The sequence below is a fragment of the Oncorhynchus mykiss genome, chromosome 7 (genome assembly GCF_013265735.2).
Source record: "Oncorhynchus mykiss isolate Arlee chromosome 7, USDA_OmykA_1.1, whole genome shotgun sequence".
Classification (NCBI taxonomy): domain Eukaryota; kingdom Metazoa; phylum Chordata; class Actinopteri; order Salmoniformes; family Salmonidae; genus Oncorhynchus; species Oncorhynchus mykiss.
In genome coordinates, this window is record NC_048571.1 from 74,370,591 (window position 1) to 74,392,217 (window position 21,627).

Consider the following 21,627-nt stretch of genomic DNA (forward strand, 5'->3'; position numbering starts at 1 on the left):
CATCCAGGACCTAAATAATAGGCGGTGTCAGATGAAAGCCCACAAAGCTCTCCCTGCAACTGCATGGCAAGCGGTACCGGAGAGCCAAGTCTAGGACCAAAAGACTCCTCAACAGCTTCTTCCCTCAAGCCATAAGACTGCTGAACAATTAATAATATTGCCACCGGACTATTTACATTGACCCCCCCTCCCTTTTGTACACTGCTGCTACTCGCTGTTTATTATCTATGCATAATCCATCCTTACCTATATGTACAAATTACCTCAACTAACCTGTACCCCCGCACACTGCCTTGGTACCGGTACCCCCTGTATATGGGGCGGCAGGGTAGCACTATTGGTTAGAGCGTTGGACTAGTAACCGGAAGGTTGCAAGTTCAAATCCCCGAGCTGACAAGGTCGTTCTGCCCCTGAACATGCAGTTAACCCACTGTTCCTAGGCTGTCATTGAAAATAAGAATTTGTTCTTAACTGACTTGCCTAGTTAAATAAAGGTAAAAAAAATATATATATATATATATATATATATATATGTAGCCTCTTTATTCTTGTTACTTTTTATTACATTTTTTTTTTTTTTACTTAAAAGTAAAAGTAAAGTAAAATAGTACAATTTTGGTAAATATTTTCTTAACTGCACTGTTGGTTAAGGGCTTGTAAGTAAGCATTTCACAGTAAGCATGACAAATAAAGTTTGATTTGGATAACATGAAAACAGCCTAACCAGCTCTGCTAGGGAGAGTAAAATAGTCAGAGTTTGGATGGGGGCTAAAGCTTAAGATGATTCTTATGGCATTGCACACGGTCAGTGTGAACCAGAGTGACTTGACAACAACAGGCCAAGCAAGCTGTACATATAAACAGAAATGACACAGGATGTCTTATTTAATGAAAATGGTTGCAGTCTGCCATGAAGCATTTATCCATGTATACGGGTAAGAGTCTTGCTTCAGATATTATACGTTTCTAATTTTGTCATTAAGTTGTTTTCATTGCAAGTTAAAGCTAACTGATGCTAGACGGCAGGCTCGCTAGCTAACATTACGTTTATTATCTGTGTTTAGTAATGTTCTCAGAATGCCATTTCGCATTGCTAGTTATAACCTAATGTTAGCTAGCTAACATTGAACCTATTTGGTTAACTTTAGCTAGCTATGACAATAGGTTTGTATTGCTGGTACTTTATTGATTAGGATTATGGTTCATTGTTTAGCTAGCATGTTTAAACAAATGACTGCACTTCGCCAGATGATTACATGACCCATCTAGTTAGCCATAATCACCATCAGACACAACTGGCTATCTATTGTATAATAATGCCAAAATATTTGTATCTGGAATTTGTCTTTCAGCATCCGTAGAACACGCCTGACTCTCCTCCACCAGTCATACAAGGAAAATGGTCTAATGCCTCCCATCAAAAAGAGAGCTAGCCCAAGCAACCACAGGTTACACCTGAAGCATGAGGACTTGCAGCAGAGGATAATGCAATAGTATTAGCAATAGTATCTCAGCCTCCAGTATTTATGCTGCAGTAGTTTATGTGTCGGGGGGCTAGGGTCAGTTTGTTATATCTGGAGTACTACTCCTGTCTAATCCGGTGTCCTGTGTGAATTTAAGTATGCTCTCTCTAATTCTCTCTTTCTTTCTCTCTCTCGGAGGACCTGAGCCCTAGGACCATGCCTCAGGACGACCTGGCATGAGGACTCCGTGCTGTCCCCAGTCCACCTGGCCGTGCTGCTGCTCCAGTTTCAACTGTTCTGCCTGTGATTATTATTATTTGACCATGCTGGTCATCTATGAACATTTGAACATCTTGGCCATGTTCTGTTATAATCTCCACCCGGCACAGCCAGAAGAGGACTGGCCACCCCTCATAGCCTGGTTCCTCTCTAGGTTTCTTCCTAGGTTATGGCCTTTTAAGGAGTTTTTCCTAGCCACCGTGCTTCTACACCTGCATTGCTTGCTGTTTGGGGGTTTAGGCTGGGTTTCTATACAGCACTTTGAGATATCAGCTGATGTACGAAGGGCTATATAAATACATTTGATTTGATTTATTACCAGGATGCCACCCAGGACACAAACACTGGTGGAAAGCTGCTGCCATCCCATGTGACAAAAGGAGCACCATAAAACACACATGTTGATTATTTAATTGACCTTGGTATGTAAAGCATGAAACACACATGTTGATTATTTAATTGACCTTGGTATGTAAAGCATGAAACACACATTTTGATTATTTAATTGACCTCCAACATAATTGGCACAACTTTTAATGATTTCACATTATTTCTGTAATTTCCAGAGGTAGGTGTAGTCGTAACACGTGTGTGTTGTCATTTTAACTTCTAGTTTCCAAGATGATGTGTCTGTATGCAGTGCTGCTGCTCTGCACATTTGTAGGTAAGTGAAACTTACCTGATAATGATGCATTAAAAAACAATATTACATTTTACATTACATTTTATTTTCATTAACCTATCTTAATGTTATTTTGTTGTTTGCAGGTGCACTATCCTTCTGACCCTATGCAGCCAGGTCCCATCTACTTTTTAACTCCTCGCAACTGCAGTGGCCAAAACAAGAAAACCTTTGTGCTTTGGTATTGTGCCTGGCAAGACCATGCACAAGCTCCACCACAGTCTGCACCTTCACTTCCTGATCATAGGCCACATCAAGTTTGCCCCTGACTGGTGCTCCGGCCTCATCAAGCAGCGCTATAGAAAGACCAGAGTGAACACTTTGTCTGAGATTGCTGGTGATGTGAAGGACAGCACTGTGACAGGGGTCAACATCCCACAGCTGGTTAGACTGGAGGATGGTACGGTGCTGGTGGAAAAAGCTATGGATGGCAACAATACCATACTTCAGGCGGCTGCCATAGTTCAAGCAGTACCAGCAGTGAATATAATTTTCATTGCTTTATATGAGGTTATTCTTCTTATATAAACTTGGGAGGTGAATTGATGTTGTGCAGGATTGTAACCTCTTCAATTGTTTTGGTTATTTCCTGTTTTACAGCGTCGATGCTCTGGAGCCTGGTGTTGTTGTCGCCAAGGAGCGTTTGGACTCAGTCGGGACCAGGTTTCAGCTGCTGTGGGACGCTGACACCCTTCCTCCCATAGATGGTCTGCCTGTACAAGCACCACCTGGACTGGACACAGCTAGACAAACATATGTTTTTGAGAAGATCAGGGAGTTTTGTGACAAAGAGGATATGGACATCACATGCCCTGCACCAAAGTCAAGGGCAGGACAGGAACAGGCTCTCCGAATATTGATTCCCTTGTTCATGCGTTGTTCGGACAGACAAGTCACTCATAAACACTTTGGAGGAGCAGTGACCAAATGTCTCGTGGCCATTTTAGGGATGTGTCAATCCGCCTTTCGTTGAAAGGTGGTACAAGCCGGCTGTTCCGACCAAGATCAAATGCTGTTGAGGGTGCAGGATGGTCTGATTTGATTCGGAGTCCAGATCTATCTCACTTTGTCACGCTTCCAGCGCCATCTCTTTCAATGGAATGGCTTTACCTTTCCCTGTGCTTTTTGTTGTTCCCATTTTCCCTTTAGTTCTACCTCTCTGTCGCACGTCTACGGGGTGTACTCTACCACCAGTAGGACCCTTTTCATCATCCACCAAAGCCTTCGAATCAGCATGTGCAACTGTGATATCATAATGCTTTGCAACGATGAGCAGATTTGCCTTCATACATTTATCTAACATCTCCCATGTAGGGTTTTCCACAAATGCACAAACTTAAAGTCCATGGCTTTTTTTTTATTAGCCTATGTGTTTATGCAACTTTCAAATTGACAACCAATCTTATAACCCCTCAGGTGGATGTCAGTGACAGAAACTCTACCACAAAAGTGTATTTTGAACACTCAAATATCTGTGCACAGCAGAGCTAAGACTTTATCAACTACCATATTCATAGGAAACAAATCCTGGACGAGCCCCCATATGCAGTAGCAATGGAGCCTGGGAAAGAGGTTACAAACACTAACAACGGCACAAAGCTTATGCTCGGCAGATTTTGATATGTACAGTATAACCCAGGTAATAAACTTTTTAGGAGTACGTTTGGGCACCAATACCAGAGACCGTCAATTGCGATTAATTCATTATAATGATATTATTATCAGCTACAGTAGGCTGGGTTATGATCATAAGGCTAAAATTACCATCTTGGATCTCATCTTGGCTAAAATTACCATCTTGGATGTCTCATCATATATGGAGGGTTCGATTTTTACTCAGTGGTGGTAACATGAGCCACCTACGTGCACAGAGGTTACAGGGGGGTGGGGATGTGTGTTCAGGCTCACAGGCATACTGCGCCCTCTCAAGGGCAGTGTGACAAGAGGACCAAGGGGAAAACAGAACTGAAGGAAGAGAAGGAAAAAAATAAACGTCATAGAAAACTTACGACGAGTGCACGCTGCAGTTGTAGAATACAAAGTCCACGCCGGCGAACGTCTTGCCTGTCTCCTTGGACTTGAGGTAGAGCTTCACCATGCGCTTGTCTCCTACAGAGACACATGCATCGCTTAGCAACTTATGTCATGCATTGGAGACTATTGAGAGAATAAGTCAGGTAGAAATATCTCCTAGAGTCACAGGGAACATTAAATCACATTAGAGCTGATATCAATACATAATGGTGGATAGAAAATCTGCTTTAGGAATTCTCAAGTTTAAACATGTCACTTCTGGGAATCTAAATATATACGGCTCCTTCATCTCCAAGCTTTGAAGATACATCACAGGCATCAGTGGTGTCATTGTGGCGTGATTGCATTAGAACTGATAAAGATGTATAACACATGGTAATGGACCTGCTTCTGAACTCTCTTAAAGATATCACATTGGAGACGATACATATAGAATCTTGATGCTTGGGGAGCAATTAGGGGGAATAACATTGGTAGTGACAGAGAAACTCAAAGTATATTGAGTTATGTAAAAAAAAAGCCATGAAATGTGCAATTCTGGTCAAGGCTATTGGGAAGATGAGGAGGGAGACCGTAGGACTATAATGACAGGCTGGAACGGAATGATTGGAATGGTATCAAACACATGAAGGCTGTTCCGTTTATTTCATTCCAGCCACTACTCCATTAACCAGCAGAGACAAGCGGCCAGGTCGCAGTTGTAAATGAGAACTTGTTCTCAACTGGCCTACCTTGTTGAATAAAGGGTCCGGGCGGGCGGCATTCTCACCTTTGTTTCGGGTAATGGGGATGACGTTGTGGGCCGAGGGGGACAGGCAGTAGATGAGGCTCCCCTGGATGTGCCCATCCGTCTCCACGTAACCCTCGAAGGAGCAGTTGACTCCCGCAGAGAGGTCAGGGACGTTACGCGCCTCCAGCACGAGCTGGGGACAAATCAATGGAATATAGGGAATATATTATTAAGACAGATAATGTGGAGACATGAAAGACTAATGGAAGGACATGTAATAAACACTAGATATACAAAAGTATGTGGACAACCCTAGTGGATTCTGCTATTTCAGCCACACCCGTTACTGACAGGTGTATAAAATCAAGCACACATCCATGCAATCTCCATAAACAAACATTGGCAGTAGAATGGCCTTACTGAAGAACTCCGTGACTTTCAACGTGGCACCATAATAGAATGCCACCTTTCCAATAAGTCAGTCTGTCAAATGTTTGCCTTGCTAGAGCTGTCCCGGTCAACTACGTGTTGTTACTGTGACGTGGAAACGTCTAGGACCGGCTCAGCCACAAACTGGCGAAGTAGTAGGCCACAAAAGCTCACAGAACGGAACTGCCGAGTGCTGAAGCACGTAGCGCGTCTGTCCTCGGTTGCAACACTCACTACCGAGTTCCAAACTGACTGGAAGCAACGTCAGCACAAAAACTGTTAGTCGGGAGCTTGATGAACTGTGTTTCCATGGCCGAGCAGCCTCACACAAGCCACAGATCACCATGCACAGTGCCAAGCATCGACTGGAGTGGTGTAAAGCTTGGTGGAGGTGGATTAATGATCTGGGGATGTTTTTCATGGTTTGGGCTAGGCCCCTTAGTTCCCTTAAGTTACATAATACAATGAAATTTAGACGATTTTGTGCTTCAACTTTGTGACAACAGTTTGGGGAAGGCCCTTTCCTTTTTCAGCATGACAATGCACCAGTGAACAAAATGATGTCCATACAGAAATGGTTTGTCGAGATCGGTGTTCACATACTTTTGGTCTTGTAGTGTAAATCATATAATGCAGAAGATTAATGTTAAGACCTGCTGACCTAAATGGGCTAATTTAAAATATTTGTCAAAATTGCTTAAGATTGGTTGGGAATCATTGTTGGACAGCAGTATTCCAACCTTGTCTCTGAGTCATGGCTGAGACTGGACCACTCAGGAACAATCAACACCTCTTGGAAAGCCATTCTGGTGTTTCTTTGGGAGTAAAATCTGTGTAGATGTCCCGTTGTCTCAGGATTGGAGTTTTCAGAAAACTGAGGTGGCTTTGTTCCTTTCATATTTATTTTGATCCTGACAAACTCCACAGTCTCTGCCGGTGACAAGTATATCTATAACAGTATGCTGCCGTCAGAATAGTTGAAAATACAAGTGACAGGCTAGTGTGGATATTTGGAACGTAGGGGACTTTGTGGCAAGGTTAGTGTGAAGAACATGTTAATGTCTTTAATGACACAAGCACGTAGTTAGCTACTTATTGGCATGTCACACAGTTACTGGTGTGTATTTACATAAACACACATTTATATACAGGTACTGTATCAGTACACACATACAGAGTCAGACTCTCTTTCACACACACCTGGACTTGGGACATGGTGACGGAGATGTTCTTGGGGTGAACACTGAGCTCCACACACTGATGCTGGTCTGAGGCAAACCGCTGGGGTTCATCTGCTTTCTCACATCTGTCCTTACGGGAACACCTAGAGAAGAGAAGGTCAGAAATAACACACACACGCATATACACACACACACACACACACACACATACATATATATATATATATATATACACACACACACAAACACACACCCCAAATGTATTTGGTGCATGAACAAAGTCATAACAATGATCAGCAGGTAGCCTAGCAGTAGCCTGGCGGTTAAGGTAGCCTGGTGGTTAAGGTATCCTAGCGGTTAAGGTAGCCTAGCGGTTAAGAGTGTTGGGCCAGTAACCGAAAGGTCAATAAGGTCAGAAACATCCTCCATATGATCAGACATCTTCTGGAGCCATCTCCAGAAAAAAAGCACACCAATTTTCCAATTTGCACTACCAGCTATCATACCACCTCTTCATAACAAAACAAAGTCTCTGAACAGACACTGTGTGCCTCAGTGTTGCACAATAAAAGGAGAGGAAAATGCAAAGTGCCTTATCTTAGCCTTGGTATTACCAACCTTCCTACTCAGCAGAATACTGTCTCTCAAACAAACGTGTACGCACACACATGTACGCACACACACACACACAAAGAGAGAAGTCATGGTGATATTGCTTGTGGACTGCATTACTCCCTAAAGAGAGAAACCTGGAGAGTTGAACAGGCCTTCTCCCTGACCCCGTCTTGACCCCTAGAGAGTTGAACAGATTGCATGCAGCATTGTGCATATTATGAGCATGTGTGTGTGTGTGTGTGTGTGTGTGTGTGTGTGTGCCTCAGTTAATATCACTCTAGCTTTTTTTCTTTTCTTTTTTTTCTTGGATTGCTCTTCTACTGCACGGCTGACGAACGAGACAAATATGACTCTAATAAGCTGCTGCAGAACAAAATGCCACCGGGCGAAAACGTCTTAAATACCTGTCATTCTGAGTGGTGGGGGGGTAAAAATAGATTGAGGGACGCTATCCAACGGGAAATGAGCAGAATAAACTTAGCGCTCCATTTTGGTGAGGAGGAAGGTCAAAAGCTCTGTGACTGGAGGTCGGTAACATCTCAAGTCTATCTTGATTGCGTTTCCGTCGCCTTGCCTGCCTCGTCCGCGTCCTCAATAAAAATGTGAATCCCCCCTCATGCAAACACACATACGCGTGCACGTGAAAACACACACACGCCTGCCGATCAGATGAAGTGGCATGTTGCACAGGTGGAAGTTTTAATTAACAGAGCGAACAGCGAGAACTGGCTTTTTGCCAACGCTGGAGATACACAGACCCTCTCACCTCCCCACACACACCACCTCTCACCTCCCCATACACACCCCCTCTCTCTCCACATACACACACCCCCTCTCACCTCCCCATATACACACCCCCTCCTCACACTCCCCCTCTCACCTCCCACACACACCCCCTCCTCACACTCCCCCTCTCACCTCCCACCTCCCCACACACACCCCCTCCTCTCGCTCCCCCTCTCACCTCCCCACGCACCCCCCCGCTCACCTCCCCATGCACACACACCCACACACACCCCCTCTCACACTCCCCCTCTCACCTCCCCACACACACCCTCTCACCTCCCCACAGACACACCCCCACACACACACCCCCTCTCACCTCCCCATACACACCCTGTCTCACTGCCCAATACACACCCTGTCTCACTGCCCAATACACACCCTGTCTCACTGCCCCATACACACACACCCTCGAGTCATGTTAGCCAGCAGGAGAGAGAAACACACTGTGTCACCAAGTGTATCCTATAAAGCATCGTGTCTGGTGATATGTCACACTGCGCCAGACACACGTCTGGTGAGAAGTCACACATTGACTATGCCTACTGTACAGCGCCTAACACACTGACTAGCAAGCTAACACACTCTCTGCTGTAGCGCAACACACAGAGGAAAAATAACACTCCTACATATGCAGGGTGTCAACAAGGACACCTGGCATGCTCTGCACTGCCATCTGCTACTAGTAACTTTATTCATGAATCTTAATCTTAAGATCTTCTAAAAGATACAAGGCAGTATCAACATTGATTTTCATGTGATGGCAAATAGCTAAGGCTTCCAATTCAGAGGATAGCTTCAGAGTCCAAATGCTCACCAGTAGCCTCCTTTCCTGCGTGACAGGTTAAAGTAAATGGAGACCTACCTAAAGATGTGTTTTGCACTTTATCCAATTCACATCAGAGCAGATAAAAGAAAGGAGACTCTGTTAGACTATCAGAACAGAGAAGCTACGTCTGGTAAGACGAGGGGTAGGAATGTGTCTGTTTGTCAATAATAGCTGACGTGTCTAATATTAAAGAAGCCTCAAGGTATTGCTCGCCTGAGGTAGAGTACCTTATGATAAGCTGTAGACCACACTATCTACCAAGAGAGTTCTCATCTATATTATTCGTAGCAGTCTATTTACCACCACAAACCGATACTGGCACTAAGACCGCAATCAACCAACTCTATAAGGCCAGAAGCAAGGAAGAAAATGGTCACCCAGAAGCGGCGCTACTAGCAGCCTGGGATTTTAATACAGGCAAACATAAATCCATTTTACCTCATTACTACCAGCATGTCACGTGCATCCAGAGAAAAAAAACAACTTTAAACCACCTTTACTCCACACACAGAGATACATAGAATGCTCTACCAACGCTGTTCATTTGGCAAAAATGACCATAATTCTATCCTCCTGATTCTTGTTAACAAGCAAAAACTAAAGCAGGAAGTACCAGTGACTCGCTCAATAAGGAAGTGGTCAGATGACGCAGACGCTACGCTACAGACTGGAATATGTTCCGGGATTCATCCAATGGCATTGAGGAGTATACCACCTCAATCCTCGGCTTCATCAATAAATGCATCGAGGACGTCATCCCCACGGTGACCGTACATAGATATCCCAACCAGAAGCCATGGATAACAGGCAACATACGCATCGAGCTAAAGGCTAGAGCTGTCGCTTTCAAGGAGTGGGACACTAATCCGGATGCTGATAAGAAATCCCGCTATGCCCTCAGACGAACTATCAAAACAAGCAAAGCGTCAATACAGGATTAAGATTGAATCCTACTACACCAGCTTTGACGCTCTTCGGATGTGGCAGGGCTTGAAAACTATTACAGACTAAAAAGGGAAACCCAGACGCGAGCTGCCAGTGACGCTAGCATACCAAACGAGCTGAATGACTTTTATCCTTGCTTCGCGGCAAGAAACACTGAAGCATGCACGACAGCACCAGCTGTTCTGGATGACTGTGTGATAATGCTCTCTGTAGCCGATGTAAGCAAGACCTTTAAACAGGTCAACATTCACAAAGCCGCGGGGCCAGATGGATTACCAGGATGTGTACTCAAAGCATACGCGGACCAACAAGTGTCTTCACTGACATATTCAACCTCTCCCTGACTGATTCCCTGTGCCAAAGGAAGCGGAGGTAACCTGCCTAAATGAATACCGTCGGTAGCCATGAGGTGTTTTGAAAGGCTGGTCATGGCTCACATCAACAGCATTCTCCCGGATACTCTAGACCCAATCCAACTCACATACCTCGCCAACAGATCCACAGATGACACAATCTCAATCGCACTACAAACGGCCCTTTCCCACCTGGACAAAAGGAACCCCTATGTGAGAATGCTGTTCATTGACTACAGCTCATCTGACCGTAAGGAGCTACAGAGGGTAGTACGTAAGGCCCAGTACAAGCTTCCTGCCATCCAGAACCAATATACAGTGCCTTGCGAAAGTATTCGGCCCCCTTGAACTTTGCAACCTTTTGCCACATTTCAGGCTTCAAACATAAAGATATAAAACTGTATTTTTTTGTGAAGAATCAACAACAAGTGGGACACAATCATGAAGTGGAACGACATTTACTGGATATTTCAAACTTTTTTAACAAATCAAAAACTGAATAATTGGGCGTGCAAAATTATTCAGCCCCTTTACTTTACTTTCAGCAAACTCTCTCCAGAAGTTCAGTGGGGATCTCTGAATGATCCAATGTTGACCTAAATGACTAATGATGATAAATACAATCCACCTGTGTGTAATCAAGTCTCCGTATTAATGCACCTGCACTGTGATAGTCTCAGAGGTCCGTTAAAAGTGCAGAGAGCATCATGAAGAACAAGGAACACACCAGGCAGGTCCGAGATACTGTTGTGAAGAAGTTTAAAGCCGGATTTGGATACAAAAAGATTTCCCAAGCTTTAAACATCCCAAGGAGCACTGTGCAAGCGATAATATTGAAATGGAAGGAGTATCAGACCACTGCAAATCTACCAAGACCTGGCCGTCCCTCTAAACTTTCAGCTCATACAAGGAGAAGACTGATCAGAGATGCAGCCAAGAGGCCCATGATCACTCTGGATGAACTGCAGAGATCTACAGCTGAGGTGGGAGACTCTGTCCATAGGACAACAATCAGTCGTATATTGCACAAATCTGGCCTTTATGGAAGAGTGGCAAGAAGAAAGCCATTTCTTAAAGATATCCATAAAAAGTGTTGTTTAAAGTTTGCCACAAGCCACCTGGGAGACACACCAAACATGTGGAAGAAGGTGCTCTGGTCAGATGAAACCAAAATTGAACTTTTTGGCAACAATGCAAAACGTTATGTTTGGCGTAAAAGCAACACAGCTGAACACACCATCCCCACTGTCAAACATGGTGGTGGCAGCATCATGGTTTGGGCCTGCTTTTCTTCAGCAGGGACAGAGAAGATGGTTAAAATTGATGGGAAGATGGATGGAGCCAAATACAGGACCATTCTGGAAGAAAACCTGATGGAGTCTGCAAAAGACCTGAGACTGGGACGGAGATTTGTCTTCCAACAAGACAATGATCCGAAACATAAAGCAAAATCTACAATGGAATGGTTCAAAAATAAACATATCCAGGTGTTAGAATGGCCAAGTCAAAGTCCAGACCTGAATCCAATCGAGAATCTGTGGAAAGAACTGAAAACTGCTGTTCACAAATGCTCTCCATCCAACCTCACTGAGCTCGAGCTGTTTTGCAAGGAGGAATGGGAAAAATTTTCAGTCTCTCGATGTGCAAAACTGATAGAGACATACCCCAAGCGACTTACAGCTGTAATCGCAGCAAAAGGTGGCGCTACAAAGTATTAACTTAAGGGGGCTGAATAATTTTGCACGCCCAATTTTTCAGTTTTTGATTTGTTAAAAGTTTGAAATATCCAATAAATGTCGTTCCACTTCATGATTGTGTCCCACTTGTTGTTGATTCTTCACAAAAAATACAGTTTTATATCTTTATGTTTGAAGCCTGAAATGTGGCAAAAGGTCGCAAAGTTCAAGGGGGCCGAATACTTTCGCAAGGCACTGTAATAGGCGGTGACAGAGGAAAGCCCCAAAAAATTGTCAGACTCCAGTCACCCAAGTCAGAGACTGTTTTCTCTGCTACCGCACGGCAAGCGGTCCTGGAGCGCAAAGACTTGGACCAAAAGGCATCTTAATAGCTTCTACCCTCATAAGACTGCTGAACAATTAATCAAATGGCAACCTGGACTATTTACATTGATACCCCCCATTTGTTTTGCACAATGCTGCTACACGCTGATTTTTATCTACACATAGTTACTTCACCCCTACCTTGATGTACAAATTATCTCGACTAACCTGTACCCCCTGCACGTTGACTCAGTACCCCCTGTATATAGCCTCGTTATTTTATTGTGTTACTTTTTAACTTTTGATTATTTGGCAAATATTTTCTTAACTCTTCTTGAACTGCACTGTTGGTTAAGGGCTTGTAAGTAAGCAAGCATTTCAGCATGTAAGGTCTACACTTGTATGCGGCGCAAGTGACCAAGTTTGTTTTGATTATGAATGACAGTATAGCATGAACAAAGAGTAGCTATATATGAGTGAGTGTGTAGACCGAGTGTACAATATGTGTACTTACATGTTGTGGAGGACACACCAGCCACAGTGGGGGTCTTTGGAGCCCAGGCACTGGCCACAGGTGGTGTACTGCTCACAGCTCTCTACTGGTACCCTGCTCACCTACAGAGAGAAGTGGGGGAGTTGGAGATAGATGGAAAGGAGAGAGAGAACGATGTTAGCCTTTCAAATCATATTAAATCAATGCAGTGCACACGACACAGAAATGTATGCACAAATATGGACTGAAAACGAAATTACATTTCAAAGTGTCAGAGGCTGGAAGTGTGTGCTTGTGTCTGTGTTCTTTCTTTCTACTTTAGTGTGTTGATGAAGCAGCGTGTGTCTTTGAGTGTCGTTCATGTCTAGCGGTGTGTGTGACAGGCACCAACGGTGCGTACACCAGTTTAGGGAGCAGGCACGCAATGCACGCTGGGCCGGCTGACAGGTGGCAACTGCTTTGGATTGACAGGTGACCTCCAAAGCCCAACCGGTGTTGGAGAAGACGGACGGACTCACAGTGTGACAGTGTGTGTAACTTATTCAACGCGATTAGAGAGGTAAAATCGTAGTGATGACCTACAGATGTTTCCATGATCCACAGGATGTTTGTAAGTTAAACCTCTACACCATAATAGGGTGCTGACAAAGTAGGGTGCTTTTGCTTGTAAGTGTTTGTGTTGGTGATAACATAGCACTCTTATTGGCCAGTGAGGCCTTCTCTCCACCATTCTTCCCATGTGTGTATATATCAGTGTGTGTGTGTGTGTGTGTGTGTGTGTGTATGATAAGGTATTATATTTCTACTGCAGGCTACCTTTGAATTACGTGTTGGGAAAGAGATCCCTCGAAAACGGTAAGTAAGACCACTAAACTACTTCCCTGGGGGCCATCATTATAGCTAGCAGAGTGAGAGAAACACACACAGGCATGGAGACCCACCTAGGCTCTCTCTCTTCCCCTCCCTCTCTCACCATGGCTAATCCACACACGACAAGGGAGACAAGCTGGAGGCGAGCCATGTGGAGGCTTATTTTACAAGAAGAGAGGAGGAGGGGTGGAGGAAAGGGAGGAACGAGGAGAGGGAAAAAATGGTAGCGGGACTTCATAAGGCTGATGGGTAAAGAGATGGGCCGGGTCAAGTTTGTGTGTTAGCAGACTATCCTGGGGTGTGTGTAAAATTGATTTAAATGTATTTGGCAAGGGTGTATGTAAACTTCCGACTTCAACTGTATCATATATATATATATATATATATATATATATATATATATATATATATATATATATATATATATATATATATATATATATATATATATACATACACAGTGGGGCAAAACAAGTATTTAGTCAGCCACCAATTGTGCAAGTTCTCCCACTTAAAAAGATGAGAGAGGCCTGTAATATTAATCATATGTACACTTCAACTACGACAGACAAAATGAGAAAAAAAATCCAGAAAATCACATTGTAGGATTTTTAATGAATTTATTTTCAAATTATGGTGGCCTAGCCAGTCTCCAGATCTCAACCCCATAGAAAATCTTTGGAGGGAGTTGAAAGTCCGTGTTGCCCAGCAACAGCCCCAAAACATCACTGCTCTAGAGGAGATCTGCATGGAGGAATGGGCCAAAATACCAGCAACAGTGTGTGAAAACCTTGTGAAGACTTACAGAAAACGTTTGACCTCTGTCATTGCCAACAAGGGTATATAACAAAGTATTGAGATAAACTTTTGTTATTGACCAAATACTTATGTTCCACCATAATTTGCAAATAAATTCATAAAAAATCCTACAATGTGATTTTCTGATTTTCTTTTCTCATTTTGTCTGTCATAGTTGAAGTGTACCTATGATGACATGTACAGGCCTCTTTCATCTTTTAAGTGTGAGAACTTGCACAATTGGTGGCTGACTAAATACTTTCTTGCCCCACTGTATATATATATTTAGTTGAAGTCGGAAGTTGACATACACCTTTGCCAAAAACATTTAAATTCAGTTTTACACACACCCCAGGACAGTCTTCTAACACACAAACTTGACCCGGCCCATCTCCTCTCTTCTTCTCTCCTCTCTTCTGCAGTCCCTCCTGCAGCAAAGCACCCCCACAACATGATGCTGCCACCCCGTGCTTCAAGGTTGGGATGGTGTTCTTCGGCTTACAAGCATCCCCCTATTTCCTCCAGACATAACGATGGTCATTATGCCCAAACAGTTCAATTTTTTTTTAATCAGACCAGAGGACATTTCTCCATTTGCAGTTGCAGACCATAGTCTGGCTTTTTTATGGCGGTATCGGAGCAGTGGCTTCTTCCATGCTGAGTGGCCTTTCAGGTGATGTTGCTATATGACTCGTTTTACTGTGGATATAGATACTTTTGTACCTGTTTCCTCCAGCATCTTTACAAGGTCCTTTGCTGTTGTTCTGGGATTGATTTGCACTTTTCGCCCCAAAGTACGTTCATCTCTAGGAAACAGAATGTGTCTCCTTTGTGAGTGGTATGACGGCTGCGTGGTCCCATGATGTTTATACTTGCGTACTATTGTTTGTACAGATGAATGTGGTACCTTCAGGTGTTTGGAAATTGCTCCCAAGAATGAACAAGACTTGTGGAGGTCTACAACTTTTTTTCTGAGGTCTTGTCTGATTACTTTTGATTTTCCCATGATGTCAAGCAAAGAAGCACTGAGTTTGAAGGTAGGCGTTGAACTACATCCACAGCTACACCTCCAATTGACCCAAATTATGTCAATTAGCCTACCAGAAGCTTCTAAAGCCATGACATAATTTTCTGGAATTTTCCAAGCCGTTTAAAGGCACAGTCAGTTTAGTGTATGTAAAAACTTCTGACCCACTGGAATAAAAAAAATCTGTCTGTAAACAATTGTTGGAAAAATGACTTGTCACGCACAAAGTAGATGTCCTAACCGACTTGCCAAAAATATAGTTTGTTAACAAGAAATTTGTGGAGTGGTTGAAAAACAAGTTTTAATGACTCCAATCTAAGTGTATGTAAACTTCCGACTTCAACTATATATATAAAATAAACACACACACACATACACTACCTTTCAAAAGTTTGGGGTCACTTAGAAAGGTCCTTGGTTTTGAAAGAAAAGCAATGTTTTGGTCCATTAAAATAACAAAATTGATCAGAAATACAATGTAGACAATGATAATGTTGTAAATGACTATTGTAGCTGGAAAAGGCAGATTTTTTATGGAATATCTACATAGGCGTATAGAGGTCCATTATTAGCAACCATCACTTCTGTGTTCCAATGGCACGTTGTGTTAGCTAATCCAAGTTTATAATTTTAAAAGGTTAATTGATCATTAGAAAAACCTTTTGCAATTTTGATAGCACAGCTGGAAACTGTTGTGCTGATAAAATAAGCAATAAAACGGGCCTTCTTTAAACTAGTTGAGTATCTGGAGCACTAGCATTTGTGGGTACGATTACAGGCTCCAAAAAGTCAGAAACAAAGCACTTTCTTCTGAAACTTGTCAGTCTATTCTTGTTCTGAGAAATGAAGGCTATTCCTTGGGAGAAATTGCCAAGAAACAGAAGATCTCGTACAACGCTGTGTACTCCCTTCACAGAATAGCACAAACTGGCTCTAACCAGAGTAGATAGATGGGGAAATCCCGGTGCACAACTGAGCAAGAGGACAAGTACACCAGTCTCAACGTCAACAGTGAAGAGGCGACTAGTGGATGCTGAACAATCCTCCGCCAAATTTCACAGTGGGTGCGAGACACTGTGGGTTGTAGGCCTCTCTAGGTCTCGCACCCACTGTGAAATTTGGTGGAGGATCAGTGATGATCTGGGGGTGCTTCAACAAGGCTGGAATCGGGCAGATTCGTCTTTGTGAAGGACGCATGAATCAAGCCACGTACAAGGTTGTCCTGGAAGAAAACTTGCTTCCTTCTGCTCTGACAATGTTCAACAACTCTGAGGATTGTTTTTTCCAGCAGGACATTGATCCATGCCACACAGCCACGTCAATCAAGGTGTGGATGGAGGACCACCAGATCAAGACCCTGTCATGGCCAGCCCAATCTCCAGACCTGAACCCCATTGACAACCTCTGGAATGTGATCAAGAGGGAGATGGATGGTCACAAGCCATCAAACAAAGCCGAGCTGCTTGAATCTTTGCGCCAGGAGTGGTGGAGAGCATGCCAAGACGCATGGAAGCTGTGATTGAAAATCAGGGTTATTCCAACAAATATTGATATATGAACTCTTCCTAAATTAAAACATTAGTATTGTGTTGTTTAAAAATGAATATTAACATTTTTCTTTGCATTATTCAAGGTCTGACAACACTGCATATGTTTTGTTATTTTGACCAGTTGTCATTCTCTGCAAATTAATGCTCTAAATTACAATATTTTTGTTTGGAATTTGGGAGAAATGTTGTCAGTAGTTTATAGAATAAAACAAAATGTTAATTTTACCCAAACACATACCCATAAATAGTAAAACCAGAGAAACGGATAATTTTGCAATGGTCTCTTCATTTTTCAAGAGCTGTATGTGCGTGTGTGATAAATCCTACCATTTCCTCTACCTCATGTTACATTGCCAAGCACTGGGAGGGAGCAGTGCTGTCAGAAAACCCATGTCAACACACATGCAGAAGCACACAAAAAAAATACATATGCACACACACATACAAAAACAAACTCTCTCGCTCTCTCTCCTCCCACCCACCATCACCTGAAGGGTTAGGGTTATAATGTAGCCTGAAGGGTTAGAGCTTGGGTTAAATTCTAGCATGAAGGGTTAGGGCTGGGTTATATTCTAGCCTGAAGGGTTAGTGTTAGATTCTAGCCTGAAGGGTTAGGGCGAGGGTTAGATTCTAGCCTGAAGGGTTAGGGCCATATGCTAGCCTGAAGGGTTAGGGCTAGGGTTATATGCTAGCCTGAAGGGTTAGGGCTAGGGTTATATGCTAGCCTGAAGGGTTAGGGCTAGGGTTATATTCTAGCCTGAAGGGCTAGGGTTATATTCTAGCCTGAAGGGTTAGGGCTAGGGTTATATTCTAGCCTGAAGGGTTAGGGCTAGGGTTATATGCTAGCCTGAAGGGTTAGGGCTAGGGTTATATTCTAGCCTGAAGGGTTATGGCTAGGGTTATATTCTAGCCTGAAGGGTTAGGGCTAGGGTTATATTCTAGCCTGAAGGGTTATGGCTAGGGTTATATTCTAGCCTGAAGGGTTAGGACTAGGGTTACATTCTAGCCTGAAGGGTTAGGGTTATATTCTAGCCTGAAGGGTTAGGGTTATATTCTAGCCTGAAGGGTTATGGCTAGGATTATATTTGAGCATGAAGGGTTAGGGCTAGGGTTATATTTGAGGATGAAGGGTTAGTGCTAGGGTTATATTTGAGAATGAAGGGTTAGGGCTAGTGTTATATTTGAGCATGAAGGGTTAGGGCTAGGGTTATATTTGAGCATGAAGGGTTAGGGATAGGGTTATATTTGAGCATGAAGGGTTAGGGCTAGGGTTATATTTGAGCATGAAGGGTTAGGGCTAGGGTTATATTTGAGCATGAAGGGTTAGGGCTAGGGTTATATTTGAGCATGAAGGGTTAGGGATAGGGTTATATTCTAGCCTGATGGATGGTTATTCTAGAAGCTCTTTTCATTAGCATCCAGTGAGGATTTGGCCGGCTGCCCGGATTGGATGCAGAGAGAAAGTAAGAGGTGCTGAAGAATGACACAGAGGAAGAGCTGCTCAGAGCGGATAGGCTGCTATATGATAGAAGACGTGTCAATGTCACTCTGTTTTAACACTAAATCCGCTAAAGCAGTCATTTCACTGCTCATTAATTATAATGTTTTATTACTCTGACATGTGTTAAGTCAAGCCCCCATCCGTCCTTGACTTTAACTAAATAAGTCCAGATAACACACAGTCGGTGTAAGAATCTTAATATCACAAACAGAACTGGAGATATAACAAGTTTAATGAGGGCATGTAATTTTTGTAAAGGCTTTCCCCAGTTGCTCCTCCTCCTTCTGAGAGTAAGGCTTGCTCCGCTCCATCTCCTGGCAGTAAGGCCTGCTCCGCTCCTCCTGCTGACAGTAAGGCCTGCTCTGCTCCTCCTCCTGACAGTAAGGCCTGCTCCGCTCCTCCTCCTGACAGTAAAGGCCTGCTCCGCTCCTCCTCCTGACAGTAAGGCCTGCTCCGCTCCATCTCCTGACAGTAAGGCCTGCTCCGCTTCATCTCCTGACAGTAAGGCCTGCTCCGCTCCTCCTCCTGACAGTAAGGCCTGCTCCGCTCCATCTCCTGACAGTAAGGCCTGCTCCGCTCCATCTCCTGACAGTAAGGCCTGCTCCGCTCCTGCTCCTGACAGTAAGGCCTGCTCCGCTCCTCCTCCTGACAGTAAGGCCTGCTCTGGATTACCGACCAACCCTAGCTTACAAAACACATTTAAACAAACTAACCATGGTCCAGTGCGGGGCTGGAACAAAAGCCTGCACTCCCAGTAGATCCAGGACCAGATACCCATGGCTATCTTAAAGGTGAGGGTCAGCACTCTCTTACTCAGACAGCTTCATGAGGAATGCTTTTCCAACAGTCTTGAAGGAGTTCCCACATAGGCTGAGCACTTGTTGGCTTCTTTTCCTTCACTCTGCGGTCCAACTCATCCCAAACCATCTCAAGTGGGTTGAGGTTGAGTGATTGTGGAGGTCAGGTCATCTGATGCAGCACTCCATCACTCTCCTTCTTGGTCAAATAGTCCTTTCACAGCCTGGAGGTGTGTTTTGGGTCATTGTCCTATTGAAAAACAAATAGTCCTGCTAAGCGCAAACCAGATGACGGCATATCGCTACAGAATGCTGCGGAAGCCATGCTGGTTAAGTGTGCCTTGAATTTTAAATAAATCGCTGACAGTGTCACCAGCAAAACACCATCACACCTCCTCCTCCTTGCTTCACAGTGGGAACCACACATGCGGAGATAATGCATTTACTTACTCTGCGTCTCACAAACACATGGCAGTTGGAACAAAAAATCTCAAATTTGGACTCATCAGACCAAAGGACAGATTTCCACCAGTCTAATGTCCATTGCTCATGTTTCTTGGTCCAAGAAAGTCTGTTCATCTTATTGGTGTCCTTTAGTAGTGGCTTCTTTGCAGCAATTCGACCATGAAGGCCTGATTCACGCAGTCTCCTCTGAACAGTTGTCTGTTACTTGAACTCTGTGAAGCATTTATTTGGGCTGCAGTCTGAGGTGAAGTTAACTCCACTGAACATAACTCTGGTTCTTCCCTTCCTGTAGCGGTACTCATGAGAGCCAGTTTCACGCTTGATGGTTTTTGCGACTGCACTTGAAGAAACTTTCAAAGTTCTTGAAATTTCCCGGATTTACTGACTTTCATGTTTTAAAGTAATGATGAATTGTCATTTCTCTTTGCTTATTTTAGCCGTTCTATCCATAATATGAACTTGGTCTTTTACCAAATAGGGCTATCTTCTGTATACCACCCCTACCTTGCCATCACAACACAACTGATTGGCTCAAAGGCATTAATTCTTAAGGCTTAGGCCCTTTTTTTCTCCACTTCCTGCCTGAATGACATTCCCAAAGTAAACTGCCTGTAGCTCAGGCCCTGAAGCCAGGATATGCATACAATTGGTACCATTGGCCAGAAAACACTTTGAAGTTTGTAGAAATGTTGAGAAATAAAAAATAGATATGGTAGGAGAAAATCCAAAGAAAAAACAACCAGAATTGTTTTTTGAGAGAGACCATCCTCTTAGAAATGCAAGAGCAAGGTCATATTGAAAAGCTCCCTGGGATGCATTCATATGGCTTCCACGGAGTGTCAGCAGTCTATGTTCAACATTTCAGGCTTGTAAATTCCAAAACAAATAAGAAATATCAGTTTTAGTAGGACACAGTCTTGGATATTCGTGATTGGGCGCGCATTGAAGACATTATGCACCTGCTAAAATCGGTTTCCTATTGAACATACTTTACAAAATAAATATTATAGTTTGATCACATTTTCGGGAATCTGAGGAGTAAATAGAACAATATTTAGACTTGTTGCAACAAAGTTTAGGGGTAGATTTTCAGATTCCTTTCTCTGCAAGTTGAACGAGTGGATTACTCAAATCGATGGCGCCAACTAAACAGACTTTTTGGGATATAAAGAAGGATTTTATCTAACAAAACGACACTACATGTCATAGCTGGGACCCTTTGGATGACAAATCAGAGGAAGATTTTCAAAAAGTAAGTGAATATTTAATCGTTATATGTGAATGTATGCAGTTAGATTAACAATAATTTAAGCTTTCAGCCGATATAAGACACTTACATTTACCTAGATGTTTAAAATCCATAATATTTATGATTATTTATTTGAATTGCGCGCCCTCCAGTTTCACCCGAAGTTGTCCTGCTAGCGGGACACCGATCCTTGAGAAGATTTAAGAAGGAAAGATATTCCACAAATTAACTTTTAAGAAGGCTCACCTGTTCCGCTAGAGGAATCCCTCGACAACATTCCCCTGAAAAGGAAGTGCGCGAAATTCAAAAATATTTTTTTGAAATATGGAACTTTCACACATTAACAGGTCAAATACAGCAAGTGAAAGATAAACTTCTTGTTAATCTACCCATTGTGTCCGATTTCAAAAAGGCTTTACAGCGAAATCACAACATAGGATTATGTTAGGACAAAGCCAAGTCACAAAACACACGCCAAGATAGGAGTCACAAAATGCAGAAATATAGATGAAATTAATCCCTTACCTTTGATGATCTTCATCAGATGACACTCA

The 21,627-nt window shown here is 43.2% G+C and overlaps 1 protein-coding gene across 3 annotated transcripts in view; it reads right to left on the bottom strand.

The window, feature by feature from the left end:
* Positions 1-21,627, bottom strand: part of LOC110528476 (plexin-A1) — a 388,596-nt gene that overhangs the window by 158,076 nt on the left and 208,893 nt on the right. For all 3 annotated transcript variants that reach the window (XM_021610568.2, XM_036984053.1, XM_036984054.1), the window contains exons 5-8: positions 12,838-12,938; positions 6,818-6,941; positions 5,228-5,381; positions 4,434-4,533 (exon numbers count right to left, since the gene is read on the bottom strand). In XM_021610568.2, the coding sequence (XP_021466243.2) occupies positions 4,434-4,533; positions 5,228-5,381; positions 6,818-6,941; positions 12,838-12,938 (479 nt within the window). The remainder of the gene's footprint in view (positions 1-4,433; positions 4,534-5,227; positions 5,382-6,817; positions 6,942-12,837; positions 12,939-21,627) is intronic.